General features: G+C 39.0%; 2 protein-coding genes across 2 annotated transcripts; one reads left to right on the forward strand and one right to left on the reverse strand.

The window, feature by feature from the left end:
- Positions 1–34: 34 nt before the first annotated feature.
- LOC145591890 (uncharacterized) lies at positions 35–4,763 on the reverse strand. Its single transcript, XM_081648375.1, has 6 exons — positions 4,563–4,763; positions 4,150–4,328; positions 3,917–3,990; positions 562–1,972; positions 212–461; positions 35–91 (listed from the first exon to the last, which is right to left on the reverse strand). The coding sequence occupies exons 1-6, from the start codon at positions 4,761–4,763 to the stop codon at positions 35–37; spliced, it is 2,172 nt and encodes a 723-aa protein (XP_081504501.1).
- Positions 4,764–7,646: 2,883 nt separating this feature from the next.
- On the forward strand, positions 7,647–13,067 carry LOC145591892 (uncharacterized). Its single transcript, XM_081648376.1, has 7 exons — positions 7,647–8,147; positions 8,259–10,180; positions 10,354–10,364; positions 10,462–10,724; positions 10,767–10,884; positions 11,071–12,432; positions 12,589–13,067. The coding sequence occupies exons 1-7, from the start codon at positions 7,647–7,649 to the stop codon at positions 13,065–13,067; spliced, it is 4,656 nt and encodes a 1,551-aa protein (XP_081504502.1).
- The last annotated feature ends 9,121 nt before the right edge of the window (positions 13,068–22,188 follow it).

Raw genomic sequence — 22,188 nt, forward strand, 5'->3', positions numbered from 1 at the left:
CAACCCGAGGAACTACAAGTGAGGCTTAAAATTCTTATGGCAAAGTTTTTAAGCTCTGGACATTCATCCCCATATGAATCCCACCAGTCAGCTTTATGAATTAAGGCACATTCAGAATAGTATGTTAGTATTCGATTTGTTGTAATAAAAAATAAGATGTAATTTTATACCCAAAATCCAAACCTGGAGTTTTTTTTGTTCTTGTCATCACAGCAGTAGGCAACCCAAAAAGCCCTCTGGCATTTTTAAAGGCATCCATTTGTAAATCAATCATCATTCTTTCGTCCGGATCAGAAACCATTCTTTGAAGACAATTATATAAGCCTATTTTAATGTCAGCATTGGCTTGAAAATCAGGCTTATATTGAAATTGTGGATTTAAAAAATAAGCTGCTGCATGGAGGGGCCTATGAAGTTGATCCTCCCAACGCTCATCAATGATATCCAAGATTGGTTTATAGCTACATTATAAGAAAAAGATTATACGCAAGTATATATCTATAATTATGTTCTAACAAGTAACAACATAAAACAAAATAAATTATATGCTTAACAGCTTACTTTCTTTCAACATTGTTAAAATTCTCCTTGATTTGGTTTTTAGCTTGGGCCATAGCTGCATAGATAAATCCCATAGCTGGGTTCTCATCGGAATCTACCATTCGTAAAACTTTTACAAGTGGCAATGCTGCTTTCAAACACATTATAACACTCTGCCAAAATCCCCTGGTATCCAAGATAATTCTTTGAACTTTTTTCCCTTCAACAGATTTAGAAAACTTACTTGATGTCCATTTATTAGATGAAAACAAAGCAAGTAATGATCCTTTATGCTCATTTAAGCACCTCAATGTCAGGTAAGATGTAGCAAATCGCGTGATACCAGGTCTAATAAGCTCTCTATCTTTGGTAAACTCTTTCATCCAAGTGAGGAGTATGGTTCTAGAGTATATGTAAGTTGTTATCTTCCTAGCCTTAGCGATGGTAGCACTATGGACCTTAATCTTCTTATCAAAATCCTCCAGCATTAGATCAATACAGTGAGCAGCACATGGCGTCCAAAATAATTTAGTCCTTTTCTCCATCAATTTTTCTCCAGCAGCTTTGTAGTTTGCAGCATTATCTGTGACAACTTGAACAACATTCTCTTCACCAACCTTTTCTACAACCGCATCCAACATTTCAAGAACTTTGTCAGCTGTTTTAGAGATCTCAGATGTATCAATTGAAGATAGGAACACAGACCCCTTAGGGCTATTCACTAAGAAATTACAAATGGAGCGTCTTTTTCTATCACTCCATCCATCTGACATAATGGTGCAACCTGTTTTTTTCCATTCTTCTTTGAACTCCTCAAGCATGGTCACTACATTTTTCACTTCTTTACTCAAAAATCTCACCCTTATTTCATGATAGCTTGGTGGTTTAAGTCCAATCCCATACTTTGCGATTTTTTCAACCATGATAGGAAATTCAGGATTGTTAACGGCATTGAATGGAATCGCACTAGTGTAAAAAAAACGAGCTATTTGTTGACAAACTTCTTCTCTTTCTTCCTTTTTATATTTCTGATTAAGTGTTGTTTGTACTCCAGGTTTTCTTCTACTCACAAAAGCATCCATTCCCCCCCTCTTGTTCAAATTATTACTTTGTTGATATTCATGATTATCATCATCCTCACCTATATCATTGAATTTTTTCTTTTTTCTACTAGATTGTTCTGCACTAGCTTGTAATAGGTCTCTAAATTTATGTTTCACATCATCCGGAACTTGCAAACATCTTTCAACATTACAACCAGTCCCAGCAAGGTGATGTTTAAGCCTATAAACACCACCAGCACGCACAACACCACAATAGTTACATCTTACTTTCTTAGTTTCACTATCTACCTCACTACCATGTTCCCAGCCTGGGTCAGTCCTACTACCAGGAAAATTTTTCCTTTTTTTTTTAACAGAGCTTGCTGAGGCTGACATAATTTGAAGTTCGAATGATCAATTTCAACAGAGTCGCATAAATAATACCTACCTACATATAGACAGGGAATTTCAATTTGAGGAAAAAAAATTGAGCACTTCAATCTTCAAATATCAATTTAAACTTAATAATATTTCTAGATTATCAACATAATTTACTAGTCCTAACATAAATTCTAAAAACTAAAGTTAAATTAACAAAATCTGAAGTCTAAACAAAATCCCAAAATTGAATAACAGTAGAAAACGAACAAAAACATGCAAATTTACCAAAACAATCCCTAAATTACTAAGCAAATAAAGAAAAATTGAAAATTTCATAATAAAAGAACATACCTTTGCAAGCTTGGAGCAAAAAAATGGAGTTTATGCATCATGCATGTGTCGATTTGCGTGAATAAGATAATGGTAAAATGGAGATTTGGAGTTGAATGAATTGAATCTTGAATGTCGGTGAAATGGATAGGAAAAAGTGATAAAAAGGGTTTTTTTTACGAATAAGATAACGATATCTTGGATCCCTAAGGCTAGAATATTAATGGGCCAGCCCATAATATGTTTGGCTGACTAAATTTTCACAAATTAAGCTTTAATGTAGGATCGTTGGATCGACATAGGATCGCGATCCCACCCGATCCTATACGATCCCAACGATCCTATGCCCGATTCTGTGCATGACCGATCTTAAGGACGATCCAAGTCGTTTGATGAGATTAGGATCGTAGGATCGTACGATCCTACGATCCGGATCGCGATCCTGATAACATTGGTTGGTTGTTATATACAAGGTTTAGGCTTAAGTTTTGGAGGAAAAAAAATAAAATTCGGCCACACTTGCTGGATTTTGTTGTCGGAAAACCAAAATGGGTAGTACTGCTCAAACTTTTTAAATTTAGTGGGTAGTTTTTCTGATAAAAATTTTAAGCGAGTAGTTGTTGACAAAATGACCTATTAGGTGGGTAGTTCTTGACAATTTTTCCTAAAAGATATTCTAAAATATTTCATTTGAGTATATATGGAATATAATTGTCAAACTGGAAAGAAAATACATAAGGTATAAATAGTTTACTTAAAGATTTTGCCAAAAAAAAAAAAAAAAAAAAAAAAACGAAAAAACTGAAAAAATTTTCACAAGGTAATGAGAAGTGTCATGGAAGGATTTGCTTTTAGTATAGGTTAATAGATAATTAAAAATTAATGAAAGTTATAAATAAAAAAATATATTATAAAATTGTTTAAACGGATGCAAAAAAGAACAAATATTGAATGTAAAATTAACAAGAAAAAACAAATACATATTTATGTGGTTCACCAACAATGCGTTGGCTACGTCAACAGACATGCGAGAGTAATAATTTTATTGATCTTGGGGAAAACGATTTTGAACAAATTTGTGACCAATCACAGAAACAGATTGATTGACTCTTACATTTCTAATGTTATCTCATTCACAACTCACACATGATACACAAAAGACTCAGATTTCTAATCACTCAACTAATGATCATCACTTGTATACAACTAGGAAATAACTTAGGGTTATTTATAATAACCCATAGACTATAAAAGATAGACTTTATTTAAGGAAATAAAGTCAACAGACGAAGAAACCTAATTCGACCAAAACTGCTGAGGCACAGGCGTGCCTCCCTTAAGCAAAAGCGTGCCTCAAGTCCAGAAACTTCACAATAGTTGAAATCTGCTAAGGCATGCCTCAACAAACACACTTGACGACTCGCTCATGAACGGGCGTGCCTCCTATAGGTACAGGCATGTCTGGACGATCTTCACCTTTTCTTTGTTGAGGCATGATGTGTCTTGCCCCATTTCTTTCTAGTTCCCGACTCTTAGCTCTTGTCTCAAGGCTCTGGATTCAAGGCCTATTCCCAACAAATCTCCACCTTGGCTCGAATCCCCTTATAATAAAACTAATGTACCAGACGCATTGATCACAATGCCAGATGTACCAAAACAGACATATGTACTAGATACATCGAACACGACACCAGATCTACCAGAAAACAGCAGATATTATTGTAAAAAAATAACCAGAATCAGACTCTACTTGCTCAGATTTTCCTCTACTAGGCACCAGACCAAATTTGCCTCAAAAGGGAACTAAGAGCTTCGAAAAATTTGTAAGTCCAAGGAACCTTGCGACTTACTCTACGGAACTAGATTCGAATAGACGGCTTGCCAAAGGTTCTTCTTAGCACGAGCAATACCACTTTTGGAGGGCTCAGATTTATCCACTTCTCCAACAGATTGTGCAAAAGCCACCTTGTCTTCCCGACTGTTCCTTTGGGGAGAGTTCTCAAAGCTTACTTGTCGACCAAGAGCAAAACTAGGCTGACCGAGTTTCAACGACAAAAAATGTGGTGCTTCAAATTCAGACTCAGACTGTGAGTATTAACTGATCTTTTCCGGACGTTAACCACCACCACCACCTAGAGTGACTTTATGCTCCACCTATTTCTCAACACTACCACAAACAGACGATGTGACAACACGTGACTCAGATTCAGATAGCGTAGACCCTTACAACACATACAATGTCTCCCGTTTAACACCCTTCAGAACTACCTTTGAACCCTTGTAGACGTACAACCCTCCATCTTCACCTTTGAAACCGAACTCTTTTCTGTCAAGAAGACTAAGCGAAATCGGATTCCTCGTGACCTGGGGAACATGCCTGACATTGTTTAACATACAGGATTTACCATCATGTGTCCGAACTCTAATGGACCCTATATCAACTGTTTTGCAGACTTTGTTGTTGGCCATAGTAACACCTCCATCAACCTGCTTGTAGTTCGTAAACCATTTCCTGCGTGAAAACACATAAGAAAATAGCCTATTTCCGATGGACAAGTTCCAACGGACACATAATTCCGTCGAAAAAGTCAAAATTTTCAATAGTTTTTTATTCCGTCGGATATTTTCGATGAATTCAACAATTCCATCGGAAGTTTCCAACGGAATATAAATCCATTGGAATATGTGTACTTTTTCGACGGATTTTTCCTTAGTAAAATACAATTTCTGACGGATTTAAATTCCGTCGGAAAATTTCCGTCAGAATATAATTTTTAAAAAAAGAACAACCCTTTTAAAGAAAACCTAAACCGTGTCCCTCCTCTTCTCTTTCTCTTCTCTTTCTGCCTCTCCTCTTTACTTTCCCTTCTCTTTCTGCCTCTTCTCTTCTTCTTCTTTTTCTCTTTTCCCTTTTCTTTCTCTTTCGCCTCTTCTCCTTCTTTTTCACTTTCCTCTTCTCTTTCTCTTTCTCTCTTCTCTTCTCTTCTCTTCTCTTTCCTAGAGTGGTTGGTGGTGTTCACGACGCCGCGTGAGTGTGGTTGGTTGTAATACCCCGTAATTATGAGACGTATTTTCAAATTAATTAATTAATTAGTATATTTTTTAAAAAAAAGTTATTTAGTAAATTATTTTACTATTTGAATTTTGGAGCCAAAATGATATTTGAATTTTGGTACCAAAAATACTTTTTTAGCTCAATTATTATTTTAGATTTTCGGATAAGATTTATTGTCCATTTAATATTTTGATAAAAATAGAATTATATATATATATATATATTTCGTATATTTTAATTTAATAAATTACATTTCCTAATTATGTTTAAATGGGACGAAAATCCTAATTAATTAGCTAGTAATTTTGAATTTTCTAAGTGTAGAAAATCTAATTTTTCATGGTTAATTTAGTTATTTTTAAATTAATTATTATTTACACAATCATTTTTAATCCTTAAATCTAGCAAAATATTTCCTAAAAAATAATAATGGGGTCCGAAAATATGAGCATAGGAAGGCTCAATATTTTCGGCCACCATATGTAATTTTTGGGTTAATTATTTTTGTTGGTTTTGTATTTTAATTATCTTCCTTAATTTCTTTATTTCTTTAATTCTTTTTTCCCATCTCACAAAGATTTGATTATAAAATTTAAATGCCTTAAACCGTTCTTGATTATTCTCCAAGCAAGCTTACTTACCATCTTCCATTTCATGATCAAGACTACTTACCTGAATTCTTTGAACTTGTGAAGTGAATTCTCTTTCTTGGTTTGTGGGTTCGGCCCAGACCCGTATTTAACACATTTTGATGGTGAGAGAGAGAGTGATTTTTTGGCGACAACTATAAGTTTGTTGTCAAGGGCAAAGTCTTTCACTCTTTTGGGAGACCAACAATTAATTCTCCTTAAATGTGTGCACGATATGATGAAGACGGTGATCATTTATTACAATCGTAACCAATACAAATACGTAATTTGTCGTATAAACATTTGAATTGAACAATGAAACGAAAAATTATCATAATAAATTTCAGCTTTAAGGAGATTGAGTTGAAAGCTAATGGAGTAATGTTATCCAATTCCTCCAAAACCATTCATAATATTATCTGATCTCATGCATTTGCATAGGTACTCTAGTTTTAATACTAAGTACATAGTAAAATAAAGAAACCTTATTGAACCTAATTGAATCCACAAATAAAGATTACAACAAGGACCTAGCGAATTGCACGAGTAGCTAGCTAGCTAGGTTACAGTAGCGCTTATAAATTTTCTCTAAAATTAGATTGTGTACTAAGAGCATCAAGCATGGACGCATGGACGCATGGTTCTATAAGCTATCCGACGTGTGCCTTATGAATTTGTGGATACTACATCAGAAGGTTAGAACAGGAAATCCTGGCGGTGCTTGGGCATTTAGAACGCGATATATATGTTTTTCCTTTTATTTAATTTTCAACAACAATTTAAGGGTCTGTTCTGATTGAATGAATTGAGTTGAACTAAATTGAACTGAACTGAACTGAACTGAACTTATTGGAGCTTAACTGAACTAAATTGAACTGAATATTTTATGAGAGAAGGAAATTAAGATAAGAACTGAACTGAACTGAACTGCACTTATTGAAGCTATAAATTGAACTGAACTGAAAATAAGCCGAAGAAAACAGACTCTAAGTGTCGTATATTATTTATTTGAAAAAAAAATGTCCTATATTATTTTTGTAACATGTACATCCACGCATGGACTAGCTTATGATTTGCGGACTCCCCCCAAAATATATTTTGGACCCAAAAATTTATTACTTGATCAATCATTTAGAAAATATCCCAAGTGTATAGGATGATATCTGGGTATGACCGATATCTTGTAAAAGCACGTGACTAAACTTTGAACAATTGTGAGAAGGCGCCGATATGAGCCAGAAAGCAGACATATCGGCTTGTCGGAATTCGGCACGTGGCAACAGAAGCTCGACACTTGGCACAGGAGGCTTTGCATGGATGAGAGCCACCTGTCAAGGTGGATCATAATAAATAGTAGGTAAGACCTCATTAATAAGGGCATTAATTACTCTCTCTCTCTCTCTACTTTCTCTCTCTTACTTATCTTCTTCTCTTAAACACTTTCTGACTTTGTCATCGGAGTGGTTATCCCCGGACCACCCCGGGGTTAGCTAACTTCTTCTCATTGTGTAGGTTCTCAGCTTGCCGATAGGAGTATCAGAATCTCAGGTCCGAGTTCTTGGGGAAATCAGATTCAGACAGAAACAATTTGGCGCAAGAAGGAGGGGTCATTGATCACTTCTATCGCCTAAGAACCTCACAGAAAACATATATATAACAACGATAATCATGGCCGGAAACAATGAAATACCAGTAGAACAACCTCAGGTGGAAATAGTGGATGAAACCCATGCCTTAGAGGGTAACCAGTTTCACATGCCGATAACCTCCCCCACAGGTGGAGGGGAGGCAGAAGATCCTATGACGGCATTCACGCCAGATGAATTGGAAACGGCAGCAAGGGTGATGAGTGCAATGAGTAGGAAGAGAAAGGAGGCTGTGGCGGCACAGGCTGAAAGGGGGGCCGCTCAAGCCGATAGAGGAGCACCGCACCGTAACCAGGAGGAGCAACACAATCAGTTGATGAATTCACCGAGAAGATCCCGACATGAATCGCCGATAAGATCGCACACAATGTCACGGCGGGTTGAACAATCCTCAAGTTGCACCGTGAGTACCAGAACCCAGCAGCAGAGAAGTTCGCAGGTAGATGGGCAGGCAGTGCGAACAGTGGTACAGTTAAGGGTGTCCCCGTTTGCCCAGCATATTTTGGACCAGCCAATGGAAAAGGTGAAAATGCCGACTTGTAGGTATGATGGAAGAGGGGATCCGGCAAGATTCATAACGTCCTATGAGGGGCACATGATGCTGTATACCAACTCGGATGCAGTCTGTTGTAAGGTCTTCCCGACTACTTTGATTGGGGCTGCAGCCGATTGGTTTAACAACCTTGAAGTTGGGTCGGTAGATAGTTTTGAAAGATTGACCGAGATGTTTGTGGGTCAGTATGTCAGCAATAGTGTGAGGCAGAGAACCTCTGGAGAATTGATGGCCGTTGAGCAGAAACCAGATGAATCTTTGAGGGATTACATTAGGCGATTTAACAATGAGGCAAACACCATCCCAAAACTGCAACAAGAAATAGCTGTGATGGCTTTAATGAATGGCTTGGTTGATTCTGATTTCAAACGGTACCTTACAAGGAAAAATTTGCCGACATTAGCAGCGGCGTTTAGCAAAGCTCATGATTACATAAAGAGTGAAGAATTACTGAAGGCAGGTAGTAGACATGTCGTTGCCGGAAAGGGGCAAAGTCAGTATGAAGGGACATCGTCTGGAGGAAGTAGGCCGAGAGCTCCTGCCCCGGGAAGGGGAGGAGGAAGCCGGCAAGATTCCAGACCGACAAGGCTACCAATGAGATATAGCACATACACTCCACTGAATACACCAAGGGCAGCAATCTACTCAATAAATCAGAACAGAGAGGATTGGTCAAAGCCGATTCCCATGAAGGCAAGGCCAAGGGATGTGAAGAAGTATTGTATGTTCCATAGGGATGTGGGGCATTATACGGAGGAGTGTACGCAATTGAAGGACAACATTGAGGAATTGATCAGAAAATGGCATTTAACACAGTACCGGTTGAATGCAGGCAGGAATCAGCAACCGGCACAAGCAGTTGAGAGGCAACGGATAGAGGCAAGGCCTGAAAGGGCGCAAGGAGGAATAGTCCGACAAGGGGATGTAGGAATACCGTCGTTATCTACTGGAAGGGTAGATGTGATAACGGGGGGACCAATTCATGGAGGGACAATTAGTGGAGCAAAGAAGCATTTGGCTGAGCACCGTCATCTAGTTTGTGCTTTGGATGTAGACAACTGTCCTCGGCCAGCGTCAATACCCCAGGTAGTGTTCACGGAAGAAGATGCACGGGGTGTAGTGTTCCCGCATGATGATCCGTTAGTCCTAATAACCAAGATAAATGGGGCAGACATCAAAAGAGTGCTGGTAAATGGAGGTAGTTCAGCAAATGTGTTGTTTATGCAAGCTTTCAATGAGATGAATATAGGAAGGCAATACCTGAAACCGGTATCATATCCTGTAATCGGGTTTAATGGGTCGACTGTAAGGCCAGAAGGGAGTATTGTGTTACCGGTAAGGCTGGGTGATGGGCCACAGGCAAGAGATGTGATGGCAGAGTTTCTGGTGGTGGATGTTAAGTCAGCTTACAACGCAATTATCGGCAGACCGATAATACATGATATGCAGGCCGTTGTGTCAACTTACCATCTGGCAATAGCTTATGTGTCGAATTTAGGAGCTGTAGAGAAGGTGTGTGGGGGTCAGGTTATGTCAAAAGCCTGCTATGTGATAGCTTTGAAGAATCCAGTTGGTAGTGCTGCGATACCATGTAATCCGATAAGGGGAGGTGAGCCGACAGTTCAGGATTTAACCATGAAAAACTTTGATGCAAGGCCTGAGGAAACACCAAGGCCGTTACCAGGGGGAGAAACTGTCCAGGTTGAATTGCAACCGGGCAATCCGAGTAGAACAGTGAAGGTTGGGGCTAATATGGATGTGGATACAAGATGTAATTTGATAAGCCTACTGCGAGATAATGCAGATGTCTTTGCGTTTTCGGCAAGTGAGATGCCGGGAATACATCCAGTGGTGATGGAACATAAGCTGAATGTTGATAGAAAATTCAGACCAATAAGGCAAAAGAAACGCAATTTCTCAACTGAAAAAATAGAAGCAATCCAGGCTGAGGTGAATAAGCTCTTAGCGGCAGGGTTCATTGAGCCTTGTACATATCCCGAATGGTTGGCTAATGTAGTAATGGTGAGAAAGCCGACAGGGAAGTGGCGAATGTGTGTGGATTTTACAGATTTAAATAAAGCTTGCCCTAAGGATTGCTACCCATTACCCCGGATAGACAGGCTGGTAGACTCAACCTCTGGTCATGCAATGCTTAGTTTTCTGGATGCGTTCTCAGGATATCATCAGGTCAGCATGCATAAGGCTGATAGGAATAAAACGGCTTTTATAACAGATGTCGGTGTATATTGTTATAAGGCAATGCCGTTTGGGTTGAAAAATGCAGGGGCAACCTATCAGAAGTTGGTGGACAAGATATTTGAGAAGCAGAAAGGTCGGAATGTTGAGGTGTATGTGGATGATACGATAGTGAAGAGTAAAGAAAAAGGGGACCATATAGCGGATCTGAAGGAAACATTTGAGACGTTAAGGAAATATCAGATGAAGCTGAATCCGAAGAAGTGCGTGTTTGGGGTCAGATCAGGGAAGTTTTTGGGCTTTATGGTCAGTGAACGGGGAATAGATGCAAATCCAGATAAGGTGAATGCGGTACTTCAAATGAAACAACCAAAAACCATTCGTGATATACAGAGACTAACTGGCAGGATGGCAGGATTAACCAGATTTATCAGCAAGTCAGCTGATAAGGCACTTCCGTTTTTCATGATACTAAGAAAGAATAAGGCATTCGAGTGGGGAAAGGAACAAAGTGATGCCCTGGAAGTAGTAAGGAATCATCTTAGATCTCTTCCCACAATTGCCAGACCCGAGAAGGGAGAAGTGTTGCAATTATATATCTCGGCATCGCCAAAAACGGTGGCAGCCGTTTTGTTAGTGGAAAGGAAGAAACGACAGCAGCCGATATACTTTGTCAGTCATGTGTTGAATGCGGCAGAACGCAGATATCCAGTGATAGAGAAAATGGCGTTAGCAGTAGTAGTGGCAGCTAGGAAGTTGAGACCTTACTTCGATGCACATCCAATAGAGGTGCTAACTAATCACCCCTTAGAGAAATCACTGCATAAAATGGATACATCTGGTAGATTATTGGCATGGGCAGTTGAGTTGTCGGAGTATGAAATAAGCTACAAGCCTAGAACATCAATTAAGGCTCAGGCATTATCGGATTTCATTGTTGAAACCACATACACCGATGAAAAGGAAGAATTGGGAACATGGCAGGTATCAGTTGATGGATCAACTACAACAACGGGGGCAGGGGCTGGAATTGTGATAACGGCTCCAGACGGGAAAATGTTTGAATATGCCATGAAGTTCAAGTTCAAGGCAACAAATAATGAAGCCGAGTACGAAGCTGCAGTAGCTGGAATGCAGTTGTCAATAACAGCAGAGGCAAAACGGCTAGTTTTAACAACTGACTCTCAGCTGGTATCAAGTCAATTCAGTGGGGAGTATGAAACTCGAGAGCCGGCAATGGTGAAGTATTTGGAGAAGATGAAACAGTTAGCAGCACAATTGCAATACTTTGAGATAAAACTGGTTCCGAGATTGAAAAATGCTCAAGCGGATGCGCTGGCAAGATTGGCAAGTTCAAGTTTTAACGACTTGGAAAGGACGGTCATGGTGGAGGTTTTAAAGCAGAGAAGCATAGATGAGATGTCGGCAGAAGTTTTGTGTGTTGATGTTGGGGACCAGTGGTATGATAAAATACTAGCATACCTCGTCCATGGTGTGGGACCGACGGATAAGGGGGAGTTGAAAAGACTAAGGAAAGATAGCGTGTGGTTTGTCATATACCAAGGTCAGTTATACAAAAGGGGATTTTCACTGCCGTTACAAAGGTGTATAACGAATTTTGAATCAGCAAGGTTATTAGAAGAATTGCATGAAGGTAGCTGTGGTAATCATCTCGGAGCAAGAGCCCTGTCCAGAGAGGCAATGAGAAGGGGGTACTACTGGTCGACCATGAATGCAGATGCAATAGCTTATGTCAAAAGATGTGAGAAGTGTCAAAAGTTTGGTCCAATTATCAACTTACCACCTAATGATCTGACTCCGATATTAAATCCAATCCCATTTGCCCAATGGGGAATGGATATAGTTGGCCCTTTCTCATCGGCCACGGGTGGAAGAAAATTTCTGATAGTGGGGATAGACTATTTCACAAAGTGGATTGAGGCAGAACCGGTAGCAAAGATAACGTCATCAGAAGTGAAGAAATTTATATGGAAAAGTATCTTCACAAGATTTGGGTTGCCGATGGCGATGGTTTTTGATCATGGAACCCAATTCGATTGTAAGCCAGTCAAAGATCTCTTGATGATGTACAAGGTGAAATTTGCTTATGCAGCAGTATGCCATCCACAGTCTAACGGCCAAGCGGAAGCAGCAAATAAGCAAATAATAGCGGCGATTAAAAAGAAGATTGAGGATGCCAAGGGTTTGTGGGCAGATTTGATACCAGAGATATTGTGGGCAAACAGGACAACAATTAGAGAGGCCACAGGTGAATCGCCATATACTTTAGTTTTTGGAACAGAAGTTGTGATACCAGCAGAGGTTGGGTTGCCGACATTTAGAGTTCAGCATTACTGTGAAGACCAAAATGATTTACTTCTACGACAACAGTTAGACTTTTTGCCAGAGCTCAGAGAAAAAGCAGCAGTTAAGTCAGCAACACTTAAGGAAAGAATGTCGAGGGCCTACAACAGAAGAGTATCTCATCGACCGTTAACTGTGGGAGATCTAGTACTGCGAAGAACAGCGGCAACCGGTAAGGGAAGTGAAGATGGAAAGCTGACTGCAAGTTGGGAAGGACGTTATCGGATTAGAGATGTCGTCATCCAAGGATCGTTTTATCTGGAAACTTTGGGTGGGACACCCCTAAAAAATGTATGGAACTCGGCTGTATTAAAGAAATACTATGTTTAATGTACAATTTCCATGTGGAGCTGATATCAAAAAGGATATCAGCGATGAATGAAGAAGTATTCAAACAACATGTGTTGGAATAGGCATCCTCCATTTAACAGAACACCGTTAAATGGGACGGACAGCTCAAAACCGCTTTCGTGAAGTTAATAGATATACAACCTGATCAGTTGTATATGTTAACTCACGAGGTTGCTGGTTCAAAATATAATACCGGCCAAATCAATTCGAGTATACACCGATATGAGGCGTAGCTCAGAAAGTGATCGCCGAGAGGGTACCTAACTGGCTGAAACAACAAAGCAGTAGGTGACCGATGTTGTAATCTGGACCAGCAACGAATGATTACTGCTCAGTGTACATAGCTCTAACACGAACTATATACACTGGGGGGGGGGGGTAAGGAATGATATGATATCTATAATGCATTGGTAATTTTTAAAAATAATTTTTAAATCATCGGGTAATGATATGATATCTTCATAAGCTGACGATTGTTGAAAGTTGTCGGATATCAGACAAAGTATCAGATAAATCTTTATTTTTTGCAAACTGTCTTTTGCATATTGTGAATTACAAGGCAACATAGTTATGATAACATTGTTAGAATAAGCAAATTAGAAAGTGATAAACAAAGACAACACAGTTACGATAAGGGGTGTTAAAATTTGCAGACAGTTAACAAACAACGAAAATAAAAATAAGTTTACATGACAGGAAAAGTTGACAATCGACAGGCATCACCACAAAAAAGGGGGATATGCCGATAAAACAACATTGTCAAAATAAATGTTAACACATACAAAAGGCAATAAAAGAGAGTTACAGCTGATAAGGCCCAATAATACAAGACCCACAAGAAGATGTCGGTGATGACTGCCCGTCCCTTCAAGCTTGTGCATTCTCAGGCACTGGGGAGTTTAAAATGCTGGGATCTTGAGGGCTGTCATCAGCACTGGGCACCAAATTGTACAAGTCCTCTTCAGAGAATTGCTGTGTCTCGAAGCCGGAAGGGATTTTGTAAGCTTCTTCGTTGAAGGCTTTTTTAACTTTTGCCCAATCTTCCTTCTTCCAACCGGCAGTATGAGCCACACATCTCTGAGCAGCAGTCCAACCTCCATCGAAACGATCTTGGAGCTTGGAGCAGAACTCGTTTGAAGCTAAATAACGGCTCACGGCTCTCTGACGAATACCAGGCTTATCAGCTTCCATTTGTTTAACCTTTTCCTCAAGGTTTTTTATTTTAGCTCTGGCATCGCCGAGATCCTTCTCAACTGAAGGAAGGCGCTCAATGGCCTTATCTTTTTCAGCAATTTGAGTCTTCAGACTCTGCACTTCCAATTCCAAGCCAGCAACCTTCTCAGCCTTAATCTTCAATTCCGACATCTCCTTGTCGTCTCTTTCTTTTATTTTCTTTAAGTCATCCAAGGCCCTCTCAGCATTATTGATGATTTCTTGCATAGAGTTCTGGCTGGAGGAGGCTTGATGGTGCTTCTCTTGATAATAGCGGTACATCTCCACAAGCTCCGTACCAGACATGACGGCCTGCGAACAGGAAGATATTTACAAATAAGGATAAACAAAAACTAAGAAATAAACAATAAAAATGCGTAAAACGCATAACGATATGCAAAAAAGAAAACAGATCAGTTAAGGTCAATAGCAAAATAAGTATACCTTCATTATGTTGTGCATATGAGCAACGGCGAGGGGGCCGATTGGACCAGCAGGTCTGTCCATTGGAAGAGTAAGGTTACTCAGAAGCCGGTAACCAAGGGTCCCACTCTGCATTGGATCGTCGGTAATCATTGATTCATTCCGACCGACATCCATGTTGGGCTGCCAACGGTCCCCAGAATGGCCAGCAGGAACAGCGAAGCCTCTTAGGACTTCATCCGGAAACCTGCCGGAAACTCTTTCTATCCACTGATTGGACCGGTAGGTTAAAGCCGGTATGCTTGAATCAGACCCAACAGTGGTAGGGGCGATTGTGGTGGTTGGTTGAGGTTGATGAGGAGACTCAGCAGTAGTGAGATCCTCGATTTCGATCCCTTGAATAACCTTCTTAACGATGGCTTCAGGGCTTTTCGTTGTTTTGGTGGGAGGAGACTTCTTGGTCTCCGGTTTGTCCTTTTTCTTCTCACCTCGCCCTTCAACTTGCCTAGGGCTCGAAATCGCCACACCACCACCACGCCGATTGGCGAGGGATGTCAGCTTTCTCTTCTTGGCGTTGTCATCAGCCATCAACTCAGCTCTCCTCTTAGCACTAACGGCAGGTGCACGGCCGCAAATTGAAGCTAAGGTGTCTTAAGAAGCTGTAGCTTTGGGGCAACGCCTGAGAACCCTCTTTCCGTCTGCTGATAGGCCCAACAACTTGTTGTCCAACTTGTCAGTACCTAAAAACAAAGGACAGGAAAAACAATAATAAGCTACGAGTAAACAACATCAAAAATAAGATGAAAAATAAAAACTTAGTGAGATAAGTAATACTGTGTTGGTCAGTCCAACAGAGACCGACACGGGATAACGGTGCATTGCCTAGAATGTAACTCACATTCGGCACCCACACCGCAGGAACTAGACGAACCTTGCCGTCACCCTCATCAAATTCAGAGATGTCAAAGTGATTGACAACCCTTTCTTCATGTTTACCGAGATCTCTCTCGGGGATCGAGTCGAAATGAGGATGAGGCCTGAAAAAAGTTCTCATCAAAGGAAAGTCCTCTGGGACCGACATAAAGAAAAACCTATCTTTCCAACCCTTGCAGCTGGATAGCTTAGGATGAACGGTGTACTTGTGGGTTTGAGTGTACAACGACCACCACCCATCCGACTGACCATCCCTCTTCAGGGTAATTAACCGTCTAAATACGTTAAGGGTTAGAGGGCAATTCTAATATAGCATGACCCAGACCGTAGCAATAACGGCACGAATTGTTTGAGGAGTTAACTGAACTAGACAAACATTCCAGGCCTTTAAAATTTTAGCAACGAAGGGATGTAGAGGAAAACGGAGGCCAAAATCAAAATGCTTCATATAAACGGCTAGAGAACCAACCGGGCAATCCAACACTAAAGCCCCAGACAGAGGAAGAGATAACTCATACCCATCAGGTAGGTTAAAGAACCTTTTTGCACGACGGCAATAATCTTTTTCAATTGCCGTTTTCCTAAAAGCATCACTTATTTTTGCCTTCGCAACTTTCCCATTGTTAGCGAGAACAATGGGTTGTCGGAACTCAGCCCTATCTGTCTCGGAGTTATAACCCTCATCCAGATTTTCTTCCTGGATAACTTCTGCCGTCATATCAACAATATCCTCCCTGCTCTCATTATTGACACTATCTTCTTGAGTATCTTTATCTCCTAAAACCGAATTAACAGCTGATTCATGAACGGGAGATGACGGACCTTCTTGGGTATTTACAGGAATCTCAGCTCCTTGTTCCTCTTCAGAAGAACTCACGACTTGTCCTTGCCCAGGCCTTTTACTGGATTCAGTCGCCTTTGCGGCTTCGGCAGCCCTAGCGGCTTTTGTAGCCTCAGCGGCTTCACTGGCAGCAACTCGAGGCTGATAATTGGTACTCTTTACCCTTGGCATGGTGTTTATACCTATATTGCCAACGTTAGTGCCGTATTGATTAAAATACCGCCTCCCGGTAAAGTTGCGTAAGTGATAACGAACACTAACAGGCTCAACGTCAAGAATTTCGGTATCGGCAGGGATATCAGGGTTAGTTGGGTAATAAGCACGTTCACGATGAGCAATGGTCCTATTTAACATAAAAGCGCGTTTTTCTTCTTCAGAAGATAACGTCTCAAATGGGTAATCTATGTTATCAGAAAGGGAGGATGAATTACCCTGATTACTACCGGTTTCTTTGCCTAGGGATTGTCTAATTAAACGAAGCCTAGCAGTACTAAGGTTAGGAAAGTTCTCTTCAACACTATCTTCAGACATTTAATTAAAAATAAAAAAATAAAAACAACATGCAAAATCAGGGGTTAGGGTACGACAATACCTTCGACGGAAATCGTTGATTTGGTGTCTTTAAGTGATAAGAAACGACGAAGAAGAAAAGCACGCCTGAAGTACTGAAGTGCGCAGATCGAAGACAAAGAAGAAAAGAAAGGTAGGAACTTTGGTCGAGAAAATTAGCTCTGGGAAAAAACTTAGAAAAAATGGGAAGTAAGAAGAAATGGCATAATTTTGATCTAAAAAGGGGAAACTGAATGGCCAGTTGAAGTGAAAGGCGGTTCAGAGATCCGACGGATCTCAATCGACAGCCAATTTCAAAAAGCAGTGGCAGGATTTATGACACGTGTATGATTTTCCCGCTAAAAAAAAAAAAACGGTTACGCTACCATAACGTGCATTTTGTAACCAGTAGACCTTGTCTGCTGTCGGCACACAAGGTCACTTGGGGGGGAAAACGGAGTTTTTCGCACCCATATATTTTGTAACAAGTAGACCTTGTCTGCTGTCGGCACACAAGGTCACTTGGGGGGGGAAAACGGAGTTTTTCGCTCCCATATATTTTGTAACAAGTAGACCTTGTATGCTGTCGGCACACAAGGTCACTTGGGGGGGGGGGAAACGGAGTTTTTCGCTCCCATATATTTTGTAACAAGTAGACCTTGTCTGTTGTCGGCACACAAGGTCACTTGGGGGGGGGGGAACGAAAGGAGTCACTAGAATTTAACAAAGTAATGCGTCGAGGAGGTATAAAAAGTATAAATTTAAAAGCTAATGCCAAAGATAATGCAAATGGATACAATATGGGATTATAAAACTATACAAAAGTTGTCCTGAAAGTTACAACAAAAAATTAATAATAATAAATTAAAATAAATCTTCTCAGCAAAAGAATATAGAGCTTAAAAATAGAGGCAAATCTTCTCAGCACAAAATGTGAGTCTCTGAGGTGTCCTCAAGCTTCGTCCGATGCAGTGTTTGAGTATAAGCCAAGCGGGTATAACGAACTGCAGCAACGGCAAGGTCAGCAATAAAGTTTTGTTAATGCACAGTGCTTGACAGAGTACAAGAAACGTTGTCACATGAAACTTCCAACATAAGGTAAAATTTGAAAAATGAGAAGTGGAACCCAAAATTTGTCTAGCTAGGTTAAGTTTATTGGCTACATTAACCGAGAACGATGATGTATGACCATGCGTCCTCACTTGGGGGGCTAATTGTATAGGATGATATCTGGGTATGACCGATATCTTGTAAAAGCACGTGACTAAACTTTGAACAATTGTGAGAAGGCGCCGATATGAGCCAGAAAGCAGACATATCGGCTTGTCGGAATTCGGCACGTGGCAACAGAAGCTCGACACTTGGCACAGGAGGCTTTGCATGGATGAGAGCCACCTGTCAAGGTGGATCATTATAAATAGTAGGTAAGACCTCATTAATAAGGGCATTAATTACTCTCTCTCTCTCTACTTTCTCTCTCTTACTTATCTTCTTCTCTTAAACACTTTCTGACTTTGTCATCGGAGTGGTTATCCCCGAACCACCCTGGGGTTAGCTAACTTCTTCTCATTGTGTAGGTTCTCAGCTTGCCGATAGGAGTATCAGAATCTCAGGTCCGAGTTCTTGGGGAAATCAGATTCAGACAGAAACACCAAGAAAAATATTTCAATGAAATTCCGATTTGCAATTATCCACATCTTATGAATTAAGGGTACCATTGATAATTGGAATCAATTATGACATGACAGCAATTATTGTTAATTGAATGTTGTGATTGCTTGAGTAGTTTCGTATGAAATGTCTAATTGGATGTAAAAGATGAACCTACAAGAAATTTGTGGTTAAAGTTGACGAAAATTCATAATATAGTGTTAGTGCCGTATTTCTCACAATGACTTCTAATTATCATTTTTTGTTTGGCCACAAACTTGAAATTTCAATTTTAAATTTTACGGGTAAATATACAAGTTATGTGCGTGATATTTTCGTAAATAAATCAATAACTTTTTTTAATAAAAAAAGTAGGTTTCACAGTGATGATGATTGAAAAAATTGTTGATTAATTTACCAAAATACCATGTAATAATCAATTTTTGTTTATTCCGGTGATTAATTGAGGCTTTCTCCAAATTTACAATACAGAAATGAGTTGACATAATTGGTAGTATAGTAGGCTAGTAGCTCTCAAACTTAAGAAAAACTAAGCGCAGTACTATGTACTAGACTATTGACACGTAGTGTGGCCGACTTTTGTCTCAAGCAACTTTCACAGAACAATCTATAATGCTTAAGTATATCATTACGCTGATCTATACGACCTTAAGGTGTGAAAAGAACAAGTTACATGTAAAGTTGGAGAAAATTAGGAGGAAGCTAGATAATTACGAAATAACCTTCAATTTACTTTTGACTAATTGATTTCAGTATGAAATTTAGACAAAATGGTATAGTTAGACTTTCGTTGTTATGTGTTTGAATATCTTATACTTTTGACTAATTAATTTTAGGGTGATGCAGTAGTTTATATGACAATTGAAGTCGTTAATAATCCATTGTATAGAAAATATTCTCTCTTTATAACTTCGTCGTAATTAGTACGGAGTAATTCCTAGAGTATATATACATTTTTACACAAATTTTGATAGTGGTTGCCTGGTTGGTCATAACTCATATGCTCATATATTGTGTAGCTAGTCATATTTGGGGTTACTTCGTTAGTGTTATAAAGAATACTCAGTTAGTATTACAAGGAATAATTCGTCAGTGTTACAAGACTTATAACCGATGCTAGTTGTCGGGGCGAAAAAGTGACACGTGCCTTTCTTAATTGTGGTTGGGTGAATTTGGCTGAATACAGAGTAATCACAAACTTCTAAGAAAGGGACGTGTCATTTGGTGGATGGCTGGATGAGTGGATGCAACTCATCCATCATGCATGGAACCCCAGTCATAAATTAAGGTGTCGTACAGAACAACAATAGAGAGTTAATTCAATTCCCGCCTATTGAATTAGGACGTATTCTGCATGATGATATTGTTGGGGTGGCTTTGCCACGTTTAATTTCTGTTTAGTTTGTTTTTATTCTTCGGGGCCTAGCCCCTCGTTTGCATCAAAAAAAAAATGGAACCCCAGTCATAAATCTAACAATAATTTAATCCGTTTACCACGTATGTATTATTATGTTTGCATTAACCAAGTTAATGACCATCCGTTTACCATTTAATTAAGTTATTTATGATTAATAAATGGAGAATGTTATACTTAGCCTTAAGGGCTACATATAACTATATAAGGAGCTAAAAATGGAAAAATAAATGAAAATGTAATATTAATTACACTGATTTGTACGTGATTTTGTCATGCATTCCTAAATTAATACTACATTAGAAAAGATAGCATTACCCTTAATTAATACGAAGTATGTGTATTGGAAACAAGGTAGCAAATGAGATAGAAATAACCAGAGATTGCAGAGGCAAAAGCTCTTCTTATGGCAGTTAAGCTAGCCAAGAGGTATGGTTTGGAGGATGTTGTGCTTGAATATGATTGTGAAGTTCTTATTGGGAGCCTTTCGAAAGCAGCAGTGTTCTTCTCTGATTTAGATAGTGTGATTGAGGAAATTTTGTCTTTAAGTTGTAATTTAAATTAATTTTCTATGTCTCATGTCAAAAGGAGGGGCAGTTGGGTAGCTCATCATCTTGCTAGGGTAATTTCTTTTGAGATAGAATAAAGTGTGGATTAATCATTGTCCTCCGGATATCTCCCTCAATATATTCTCGGACAATTTGTCCTTTGATTAATCTATTTGCTCGATGTGTTCCCCTTAAAAAAAATAAAGGGGAAATTGTTCCATGTACCGCTGAGGTTTTAAAAAATGCACCATATACCCCTAAAAACTTTTAAATGCACCGTGTACCCTTGAGGTTTGTAAAAACTTGTACTAAATACCCTTAGACTCACAATAAATGTTACTCCATAATTTTGTTAAATTGAGACCCTCTAAGCATCAACTTCTATTAAATTATTACAATTTAATGCTACTTAATGCTAAACCATTGAATTATAAAGTAAACTTAATTAATAAAGCAAATTCTAACAATCAAAAGTTTAGGATTTAGAATGATCGACGGAGTTCAAATTTTGATGTAATGTACGCTTTTAAACGGTTTTACTGCATAAATTTAGAGTACTAAAGTGAGTGCGTGTGTGGGCATGATTTTAGTTGTAAAAGTCAATGATATGTGCATTTGTTAGAGAATTAGGATATTTGGTACATTTATTTAAAAACCTCATTAATACATGGTGCATTTGAAAGTTTTCAAGGGTACATGGTGCATTTTTTAAAACCTTGGAAGTACACGAAATAATTTACCAAAAAAAAAAGTATGTACCAATAAAGCTAGTCAATATAAAGAAAATTTAGGAGCCCCAATTGTTAACACAATTTATATGAGAATGACTCTTGTAATATTGTACGAATAGGAATGCAACGGCTATAGCTCCTATATAATTTATATCAATGTACATGATCTAGATGTTTTTTTTTTCCTTAGCTACCTATGAATTCAGGGGCGGAGCTACAAGGGGGGGCTGGCAGGGGTCCGGCCCCTGCAGCCCAATCCCGCGGCCCTTAATTTTTGTAATTGGGCCCCTGTAAACTTTTGTGTTATATATTATTCAACTCCTCTATATTAAATAAGTTTGCTCTTGGTTTAGTGGTGAGTCTTTGGAATTTTACACAAGGAATGCAAGGTTCGAGCCTTCAAAGAGCAAAAACCTGTTATTTATTTATTTATTTATTTATTTTTTTACAATATAACTTTCGTGACTCAGAGACTTTTCATTTTCTAATACTTCATTTTCTAATACTTCATTTTCCAGACTCTTCATTGTTCGCATACTTGATAGTTCATCCTCTACTTTTTTTAATTTTTCCCTCCACTAATTACTTAAACTTTCTTCAATTTCTCTTTTAGTTTGTTCCCCCACTAATTTAGTTAACCTTTCTTCAATTTCTCTTCAATATCAAAATTCAATTTTCTATATTCAAACCAATTCTTAAGAGGATTCTAATTTCAACCCTAGAAATTCACCTTAATTGAATTGGTATTTTTTTTTTTTTATTCTTCCTTAATTTGAAC

This window comes from Chenopodium album, chromosome 18, assembly GCF_948465745.1.
Source record: "Chenopodium album chromosome 18, dcCheAlbu1.1, whole genome shotgun sequence".
Classification (NCBI taxonomy): domain Eukaryota; kingdom Viridiplantae; phylum Streptophyta; class Magnoliopsida; order Caryophyllales; family Amaranthaceae; genus Chenopodium; species Chenopodium album.

Coding starts and splice junctions, on each gene's coding strand:
- LOC145591890 (XM_081648375.1), bottom strand. CDS start 4,763: ATGGCCAACAACAAAGTCTGCAAAACAGTTGATATAGGGTCCATTAGA. Junction 3,991..4,149: donor GTCTATTCGAATCTAGTTCC/GTAGAGTAAGTC, acceptor GTTTTCTGGTAG/ATCTGGTGTCGTGTTCGATG. Junction 462..561: donor TTTAACAATGTTGAAAGAAA/GTAAGCTGTTAA, acceptor CTTATAATGTAG/CTATAAACCAATCTTGGATA.
- LOC145591892 (XM_081648376.1), top strand. CDS start 7,647: ATGGCCGGAAACAATGAAATACCAGTAGAACAACCTCAGGTGGAAATA. Junction 10,725..10,766: donor ATCCAGATAAGGTGAATGCG/GTACTTCAAATG, acceptor CGTGATATACAG/AGACTAACTGGCAGGATGGC. Junction 12,433..12,588: donor TCATGGAACCCAATTCGATT/GTAAGCCAGTCA, acceptor GTTTGTGGGCAG/ATTTGATACCAGAGATATTG.